This window comes from Saccostrea cucullata, unplaced genomic scaffold (assembly GCF_032062105.1).
Source record: "Saccostrea cucullata isolate Sc308-1 unplaced genomic scaffold, CSIRO_AGI_Scuc_v1 ctg945, whole genome shotgun sequence".
Lineage (NCBI taxonomy): Eukaryota > Metazoa > Mollusca > Bivalvia > Ostreida > Ostreidae > Saccostrea > Saccostrea cuccullata.
This window is the reverse complement of record NW_026940741.1, coordinates 1802-12585: the sequence shown is the minus strand read 5'-3', so window position 1 is coordinate 12585 and position 10784 is coordinate 1802. Positions and strand designations below refer to the sequence as shown.

General features: G+C 32.3%; 1 protein-coding gene across 1 annotated transcript; it reads right to left on the bottom strand.

Moving 5' to 3' along the window:
- Positions 1-1895: 1895 nt before the first annotated feature.
- Positions 1896-8578, bottom strand: LOC134256215 (retinal homeobox protein Rx1-like). Its single transcript, XM_062738879.1, has 3 exons — positions 8363-8578; positions 6633-6967; positions 1896-2782 (listed from the first exon to the last, which is right to left on the bottom strand). The coding sequence occupies exons 1-3, from the start codon at positions 8487-8489 to the stop codon at positions 2288-2290; spliced, it is 957 nt and encodes a 318-aa protein (XP_062594863.1). The 5' UTR covers positions 8490-8578; the 3' UTR covers positions 1896-2287.
- Between the last annotated feature and the right edge of the window lie 2206 nt (positions 8579-10784).

Below are 10784 nucleotides of genomic sequence, written 5' to 3'. Positions count from 1 at the left end.
AGACATACACATTTTTCAAAGTGCGTTAATATGGTCGATATTAACGCACTTTCAAAAATTTTTTTATTTTTTCAAAGTGCGTTAATTTGGTCCCAAATTTAACGCTCTTTGAAAATTTTTTTCCAAAGTGCGTTGTAACAAAGCACTTTGAAAATTTTTTAAAAGTGCGTTAAGAGTGTACAAAAACATTTTTTTCCATGGGGACATTTAACGCACTTTGAAAAATATGCATATAAAAGTCTAGACTTGTAGATTTAAGTAATTGAGAGAATCAATTTGTAATAATTATATCTTTCGAAAAACTTTTTAATTTACATGCACTCATTTAACCTCATTGAAAACAAGGAGAATTTCATTTCATACTTGAATGTAATGCACTGTCAAAAATCAGGAAAAAGTATATTAATGAGTACTACTTTACTAGACCTAATATTTTGAAATTTTCTCAACTGATGACAAAACAAGATGCTATGTCGCTTAAAAAACTTTGTATGTTTATATCAAAAATATACGACTTAGTCTGTCCTCCATAATTTGTTCCCCTTATTTATTTCATTATTACATGTTTTATTTATTACATTTTTTTCTTCATTTTCTTTTTCCATTTTTCTCCCTTCTCATTTTCTGATTGTGTATATCATATACTTATACCTCTGACCTGATTATATATATACATGTTGTAAATATTTATCTTTGTCCTCATGTACCATGTATTTAATATGGTGTTGAGCGAATAAATGAACTTGAACTTGAACTTGAGAGGAGAAGAAGGTTTCTCAGCCCAATTCTTTTTTTTCTTATACATTGTACATAGCCGTCGGTAGCAAATTGAAAGTGGATCCCCCCTCCCAAAGTTAAGCCCCAATTTTCAATGCCTATATTATGTATATCTTTGCAAAAAATTTGGGTGACTAACACCCCCCCCCCCCGGTGCAGATGCCTATGTTACACCCAAATATATGTATTTGCATAACTGGTTATCAAACAGGTTCAATTATTTATCATACCTAAGATTTGAAAGAATATTGACCAAGCCATGTACATTTTTCAAAGTGCGTTAATATGGTCGATATTAACGCACTTTGAAAAGAAATTTTATTTTTTCAAAGTGCGTTGATTTGGTCCCAAATTTAACGCACTTTGAAAATTTTTTTCAAAGTGCGTAATTTTTCAAAGTGCGTTGTAACAAGGCCACGTTATTTTGCAACTGTTTGCTTCTCCTGTAGATCAATTAATTGTGTATGTGTTGTTTAATGTCCCATTCGAGATTTTTTCACTCACATGAAGACGTCACCATATACCGGTGAAGGACTGCAAATTTTGACCTTTACTCGGCACTCAGAGCCATTGATCAGTGAGGGAACTTTATCGTGCCAGTGTCTGCCATAACACAGGACCTCGGTTTTTTAGGTCTCGTTCGAAGGACCTGCAACTTTCACTTCAAAGTCAATTAATGCATCTTAGAAAGGAGGTATGATTCACCCTACATTTCGTCCACTGTATCCATTTTGACAATATACGAGTATTTAAAAAAATTTTCAATTAAAATGAGATTTATGTACAAATTTAGAATTAAATGGTTTCTATCACCTTTCATATCTGGCAGTTGGAACCTGCAAAGCTAGAAATCAACTCCATACTCTATAATTATAGAACAAATCAAGATCTTCGCTTGAAACACTCCACCATGCTGTTGGTGACTCGAACAAATGGATTTGTATACAAATGGAATCTTTGAGTCAATCAAAACATATAAAATGCACTACTATGTATTTCAAAATAAAGTATTGATTAGAATTTCAACTTTCCAATCGAGTGTTTACCACAACCACACAAACATACTGTTGATTCTATTGTTTTATTCATCAATAAGTAACACATATTTCCACAACAAACAACATGTCAACAAATAACAACACAAACATGTAAAGCAATAAATAAGCACTGAAATAAAGTCACAAATTTTCCACAATCTCGGGCTATTTCAAATTGTTTATCCGCAATTTCAGTTCGTCAAAAAATCAAACAAAATAAGTGTTACCGTAGTGAGAACAACCATTCACCTGAAATCCGTTTATTATGAAACTGTGGCACATGGAACATGGATGAATCGCCTACTCTTTTTTGCGGTAAAATTTTTGTAGCCTAAGTATTGTTATGAATCAGTTTCTATTCTAAAGCGGTCTCATCGTTTTAGAAGCACCTTTGTAGCTATAAAAACTCTTAAACAACCTTAAAATGCATTCCATAGATCATTCATTCCCACAAGAGTATGGCATTCAAAAAATTACGACAAAAATGGATGTTTCTCAGAAGATGCTGAACAGTGCTCTTTTGCTTTGATTCTTAAATTGTCAATACTAGAAATCCTTAGGTCAAGAGATTCCTGATTTAATGGTAAACGCCCAGGACCGGAACTAGGTATGCCTGAAGAAGACGGGCCGCTTCCGCCGAAAAAAAGTCCTGGAAATCCGAACGCATTAGAGGTTACTGGGTAATTTGGAAAGAGACCACCAAAAGGAAACTTTCCGTGAAGTTGATGAGAAGCAAGATTTCCCATATTTTGTTGATACAGGGCTAACATAGGATTCATTCCTGTGAGATGGGACACTCGAAGAGACCAGAGATGTTCCGGAGAACTTGGGAAGTTGATTGTGTGTGGAATGTGTGGTGTAACGTCGCAGAGACTGGGTGTGGAATCAGACTGAAGGAAATTCGGACTCTCTCTCCCCATGGCCTTTTCCCGTTTTCTCCACTTAGCGCGTCTATTTTGAAACCATACCTACAAAGAAAAAAGGCTGTTTTTACAGGCTTTCAACAACGAGGCAGTAAAGTCATTTTCCTTCATTATTTGTTTTTGTTGTTTTGTCTTCAGGGGACTTGGAAAATGTATTAGAAGAGAAAATTCAATCAGAAGAGTTTCCATTATATTATCAGAACCTGATAAAAAGTTAATTTAGCACTGATTCAGGGAATCGAATCTTAATTACAGTCTATTTTAGCTTCGGGAATGCCTTAATGAAACCGTGGCGCTCAAAAATTAACATTTCGAGAACTTCTTCATGAAATCGTGTGTTTGTTCTTTATTGTAAAGTGCTTAAAGCAAACGTCTTGAAGGAAAGAAACGAGGAATAATCAAAGGAAAAAGAGACAATTTTCTTTTAATTCCCCAATTTTCTACACGACTGCTCTTTGAACACTTCACACTATATTAGCTACTTGTGGGATGGCAAACGAAATTAATATCCTGTTTTTCTATTAGATATTAATTTGAAGATGAACTGTATTAAATTTACTTATGATAAAACATTGACATTTTGTCACCAATAGTACGTGTTCATAAAGCAGAGTATAAACTGTGAGATTCAAATACTAGTAAGTCTTTGAATCTTTGAATGCAATTCAAAAGTCTTTCACCCAATACAATCTTTTTAGAAATAAAGAATTTTCCAGATAAAACGTGAAAACAAATTCGAAAATATATATTTAGAATAGATTCATGATATAAAATAAAAATTCCAACGGAATGATCTTATATTTGGTGGAAATGGCTAGGAAAACAATTATTTTCTTTTATTTTAATTATCAGGTAAATGACAAATTATTGCATATGTTGGAAATTTACCTTTTTATAATCATTGTATTCTCCTCACCCCCCTCAAGCATTTACTTCAAGTAACTTAGTGAGGAGTGCTTATATTAATTATAGACATAAGATCCGATTTTATATATTTAAAAAGTGCAATAAAGATGAACTTTACAAACAATATTGTCTTTCACTAAATTAACAATTTTCAATTGCCAGGGAGTACATGACTTATTTTAGTCACGTAGTCAATGGAAATTGAAAATTGTTAATTATTGAAGGATAATTTCATTAAATAACACGATTAATTTCTTTTATATTTAAACTTTAAAGAATTATTAGCATTCAGTTTTCATAACTTTCAAAGGTAGCCAATGACATCAATTTCCCACATTAATATTGATTGGTCTTTATTTTTATAAATGAATGTGTCCTGATTAATAAAAAAAAAAAACTTGAAAAAGGTATTTCCCCGACAAATAAAATATCATTGGTCAGTTGAATTGTCGACTCTACAAGTACACAACGGTGACGTTGCAATGGTACACTAATACGAATATATCAATAGTATGACGTTGCTTATCCTGTAACTGAACTATTCAATATGGATGTAGACTGTATATTCCACATCAGAGGAAGAAAATAAGGTATACACGATGGGGAATCCAGATTTGTGTAGAAATGTTAAGTCGACATTATGTTATCTCCTCGCAAGGAGTTGGAGGGGGGTATAGTGATGTATAGTAACGCTTTCGTATGTGTTGGTGTGTGAGTGAGTTAGCGCTGTACGAAACGGAAGTGGCGTAATTTGCATCGGAATCGGGAAAAAAAAACTGCCAAAACGAAATATTTTACGAATATGATAGAAAATTATATTCGGCAGTGAACTGAAAAAGAATTTAAATTATCTAATAATGTAAACTTCATTTAATAAAACAGCAACAATATGATTAAATAAATTCAATCTAAAAATGTGGACATTCCTTTTCTTTGCAGAAGGGCAGCGCTATTTCGAAATATCTTACGTTTTCCAGACATTTTCATATTTTGATATTTTACGTATCAAAATCGTAGAAAAACCTGGAAACCGTCAGATATTTTGGACTTTATTTCCACCAATTTAAAATCTAAAAGACTCAAAGCATAATAAAATCTAAAAAATATTTGAAAAAAAAGTGGTGAAATAGAGACGATGTATGTGCTTACTTTACCAATCATTTTATATCGATTGAAAAAGTAAAAAGAAAATCATACAAAAAATTGCACACAGACACCCACGCAATTCTTGTTTGACAAGGATGTATTATAGGAGGGATTGCGAATATGCCCCGATGTGTAGCGTCAAGATATCTTCGTCTAGAACACCATATTATTCAAGTAATCCTAACGTAATTATAACACCCTACCCGTCCTCGTACAAATCCTATTGTCACACGTCTACCCCATTTCGACGGTATCTATGTTATTTTGACGGCAGGGGAGGCACCGATCGTTTTGGAATCAGGTGTGACACGGCTAATTGTAATCTCTTTTTAAAGGTTTTATCCAATCTAGTTTCATTACTCCTTTTAAGAGGACTCCATGCACAGCATCCTCTCACCGGGGTCTAACGTGAAGATTTAATCAAACAAATAAACGCTTGAAACAGATAATGAATGACTAAAATTATACATCTCAACATGAGGAGGATAATCAGATAACAATGGTCGGGGGACAAAAGAGGCCTGTAATTCCTGGCATTCTTATTTTCCGTCTTTTGTCCGCTAAGTGTCTTTGGTTGTGGAAAAATATTTGTCATTTTTTCACCAGTTAACTGTTTTATTGAAAAAGAGAGCTCGCATCCCACTGATATACCTCGCGGGATGCTCGGGTTTGTTCTGCATTATAGCTATTTTCTACAGGCACACGTGGAGAAAATTCTAATCTGATCCGATTTAATCCTATTCGTAGTATTTATGACTAAATCAGATTCAAGAATTAAAATAACAAATATTTTTTTAAGGAAAATCCAAGACAAATGGTCTCTTGTTTAATTAGAGCAGGCACTCATCAAATAAGCTTTACGGCGATGAGAAAAATGAACTCGGTTGCAATACTGAACAATTGTATTATAGTTTCTGTAAAATGTTTTGCATTATTGTCTAATTATCATGGCTGCATTACAAGATAAACAAATTTCACTTAAAGGTGCTAAATGACAAACAGATAAAGGGATATAAAGAAAAACATCCGTGTCATCAAGTCAGTATTACACGGCGAAAAGTAAATATTGATAAGAATCGCACTAAATCTAACTTGATCTGATTACAACTCTTGTATTGAGCACCGATTAGTTTATGATTATATTTATTCCAGTAAGAAGGAAAATATTTCTTATTATAGACAAACACAAACAGGATCTAACTGCCATATGCCGCGATATTTTGTAGCTTATTTTGTTCCAATCACCTGGGCAGTTTGAGTTTACTGTCTTGCATGAACTTTTGCATCAGTCGAGAAAATATTGAAAAATTTCTTTCGCATCGTTTTTTTTTTCTAAACTAAGCAAACTAAATTCGCTTTATTGTAAAATTAGTTTTTGATAAAATAGTTTTATATATTTAAGCATTTAGAATCAGTTGAAAAACCTCTTTTCAGAAATTTGTTAATGGATTTATTATTATTATTGAATTGAATTATTACTTATCAATAAAATAAACTACCTGTATAGAAAGTTCCTTAACATTTATTTTCGCAGGTCTTTACAATTCATGCAACATGTACGAAGAAAATTCACACCATTTAGTGTCTTATTAATTTACCGACAAATTCTCTTAATGTCATTTTCCTTATAGGTGTTAAAATTCGCGAGGTTATGGTAAATATGTGTGAACTTTTGATTCATCGATTATATGTAATTTTAAAGAAAAATATAATTTTGAACGGAAGGACAAATTTCCCGTTTACGCGACTTGCTAAGATTCAAGAGGAGATTGGAGCCCAATAAGTATCTATTGGATGAAGAATAATTTGTTCTTTGAAATGACGCTTTCTCAAAGTAATTTACCTGTACACGCGCCTCGCTGAGATCAAGCCTCATTGCGAGTTCCTCTCTGGTAAATACATCCGGGTACTGGGTCTTTTCGAAGGCGCGTTCGAGTTGATGAAGCTGGTAAGTTGTAAATGTCGTCCGACTTCGGCGGATTTTCCGGGGCTTGGAGGAGAAGGATTCGTCTGAGGCGTCGTCTCCTTTGTCTGAGGAAGTGTTCAGCGAGGAAACGTCTGTTCCCTCTAGGTACCTCTTTTCTTGTCCAAATTCTTCTGGTGTGGCACAGGGCGAAACTGAAGTATCGCTCGTACAATCATCCCTAGGACTTGGAGAAGACTGAGCTCGAGGCTTTCCTGAAAAATGCAAATGCTTGCTTTTCTAGAGGAGCAAAAAACAAAACAAACGCACAAACAAAGGACTAAACTCTTGTTCATTTCTTCATTTCTTTCACACATTATTAAGTTGTAGATATTTACAGGTAAGTGGTTCCTGACCAAAGAAAAAAATTTCTACTCCCATTTAAAATTGTACTTGTTTCTCATTTTGGGAATATATTGTGAACTTGTAAACTGTCGGTATATAGAAAAAGTCTAAGATCTTCATTTAACAATTACAGCAAATTGCACAACTTTTTTGTGTTAAGAAATATTGAAAACAAATATATTATTATCGATCTGTTTCTTAGACTTATCAAAATATAAATAATAATTATGAAGCTTATTTTCAAATTTAAAATATGTTTTAAAAATGTTGATTGATCTTAGAAATGATATGAAATCAAAATTAATATACCAGATAGTCAAAAGAAACTACCCATTAATCCAAGAGTCTGAATTATTTTAAGTTTAATTTGAATGATGGAGGATATAATCCTCATAGACCTCAGACATATCTTCATTTTTTTAAGTTTTTACTTTGGAACTGAATTTAAGGATTTATGAATATGAAATGAATGTAAGAAAGTTGAATTTTCCCGGGTTATGTAATTTATTTATTTATTTTTTTTAAAAAATATTTTCCATCAATACCGTTTTGACTCTGGACTATTTGAATGATGAAACTTTCATTTAAGAAAAAAAATTAGTATGCATTACCCCATTTTTCTTTGCTTTTCTCTTTTTTTAAAATTTAAAATAATGTGTACTTAATTTCAGCCAATAAAAGTGAATTCTGTTATTCTACATTGTAATGTGGAGAGAAGAATACCTTGGGGAAATTAACACCCTTTTTGAAAAGAAAAATTTGATATTTTATCGAAATACCTGCATTAATCAAGACATAGATTACAGATTGATGGGATTTTTTTTATACTACTACTTTCTTTTTAAAGTTCATAGTGATATTTTCCTAGTTTTATAAAAATGATTTAATGTAGTCATTATTTGGAATGACCTAGATGTATTTCCTTTTCAAACTGTTACAGCTTACACTGGCTTCCTGCAACAGCGTATGTCTTTTATTTTACTTTATTTCTTTCATCCTTTCTCTTTTTCATGAATTATTAATTAACTTTCTATTAATAACGCACACAAACAGGGGGAAAGGGATTCAAATGTTGGGGGGAGGGGGGGGGGTTATCAAAACATTGATATTGTTAACTTAAATAATGTTACAATTAGTAAAGGAGAATTCAAATTGTAAACAACAGCTTAATATTCCCATTATTAATTATAAATCTGATAAATAAAAATCATTTTTGTGAATGAAATATAAAATAAAGATATTTAGAATGGTTTGTTTTTACTCACCGTCAGGGCCGCTTGTAATGGTTGAAACCTCTGTATCTTCGTCTTCTAGTGAACTCTTTCGTAGGATACTGTCCATGCTGAAAGATACAGCTGGTTTGCTGGCCACACTGCCGGTCGTAAGGTCCATTTTTCTTAAATAATTTGTCTTCTTCAAATGTAACTTTCCCAACTGGTCTTGCTTTATCTTATAAGAAGCAATATGTGAAGGTAGTCCACGTTTCCTCACCAACTTTATTCTGTAATTATTTAATCACCAATGAAATGATAAAACTGACGCTAATTAGCCAATATCGATAGATTTTTTTTTAAAAAAATGATCGCTTTTCTGATTGGTCAACCGATACTCGAGCGAACCTGTTTGTTTTCACTGGGAGTAACCGCGTAAGCTTGCAACAATGTAATCATATCATATTCTACCATTCTAAGAAGGGGGCGTATCCTTAGTCTTTATCAACAAATGAGGGAACGAATAGGCGCCTTTCGCATAATGTCTGCATTTGCCATATCATTATTAGTTTAACGAGAATCGCATTGAGAAGCTTCTTTTCAAAGAGATTTTACTCGCTAATCATTGCTCTGATTGAGCGATGTTTTTAGTTGAGAAAAATAATTATTGATATTTTGAACTTAGCCGTTTTACTGACACGGAATTGTTAAAAATGTGTTTTGAACATCTTTTACGGACAAAAAAATTGCACTTAAAGTCACCTGCATTTTATTTATTTTATTTCATGGTCAAAGAACGCCTGAAAAAAAATGTTGCTTCTTTTTTTTATGGAATTTTCAATTATTTCATTTCATGTGGACATGGGGAAAGAAAATTAAAAGAAAAAGAAACCAAATAAATGTGCTTTTCAAATAATATTTCTAATTCCGCAACTTTTTTTAATTTTTAAAGTTGGGTGTCCTTTCTACATGTACCGATAGACATCAAGCAAAGATCGTGCTAATTGAATGGAATATCGTGTTTTCCTATTGTCGTTGAAATGTGGTGAAAATTAAAAGACCACGCAAAATATTTAATTTTTAGAAATAAAGAACTAGATATATGCATTATGAAAAAAGGAAGTTTTGTTTATTGTTGTTAATATAATTTACATATATATATATTGAAAGACAGGTGATTCTTTTGTAATCAATTCAATAATCAGGGATCAATTTCTTTTCTTATTGTCATACTTAAGCAGAGAATCAATAAACAGAAATCAAAAATTAACACCCCGTGAAATAGACAACGGCGGCGGTCACACCTTCTTATTTACCTAATTGATAGATAACAAAACCAAAGTGTCAGCGGCTAAATGCCAAAAATATACCATAAGTTCAAACACGAAAAAAGTCAACAGATTTCGAAAAGGACCACCCCGCGGTGCACGTTACCTGCAAATTACTTTATTATGAAATAATTTCCCTTTAATTATTGCTATATTCAAATACTTGACCACTCGTTGATTTCCAATCTAAGTTTGGTCGAGAGTTTGTCGCGCCTGATGTCAAAGAAACAAAGACCATCGTTAGTGTCACATAGGGCTTACAGTCTGACCAATCGTCTTACTGCAATCGGATCGTACCGTTGTTTTGTAATCATCTTTGATTAATTACAAAGACTTAAACAAAAGACTTTATAATAATATTCAGCCGTACACGAGGTTAGATGTGTGTATTACACTTCAGTTCCAGTGTCCGCATATTCAAAGTGTTCAATATAATAATATTGATAAAGTTTTAATTAAACGAATAACATATAATAAGTTGATATATCTGTTCTGACATTCAAATAATTTTCAGAAATTTTTCTCTCCTTCGTGCACAGTGTTTCTGGTATCGATACATGAAGAAATACAGTATTATAAAATTATATTTAACATCTTTGCAAATTGGGCAGATATTTTCATACAATTTGACTTTACATGTACATCTTTGAACTGTTAACAGGGAATACGCGAATACTTATACAAAATAAACTAATATATAATTAAGAATATGGCATTAAGAAACGCAAATTGCTTTTTCTCAGTAAATATACTAACTTATATAACGCTGTAAACTTTTGAACTGTATTCGATAGGATTGAAAATTTCATCCATGAAAATACGTCATATGACTTTTTGAGGAATTTGATTAGTCTGAAAACTCCAACACTGTTGAAGAAAAGTATGAAGGAATAATACATGAGTGTAAAAAGAATAAATTAAACGGGTTACAAAACAACTGGGAAATTCCACTTTGGCTATCTAAACTTGGGATCCATGTAATGATGAGAATAAATTAATTACACGTAGGTTTATGTGGGTCGTTGTGCTAGACTGTTTTATACATGTATAAAAACTATTTCCTCATTATTTTTATCAGTTATTATTCATTCATTCATTATTTCAACTATGTTAAAATTACTAATGCTATTTTATTAAAAAAGAATTAC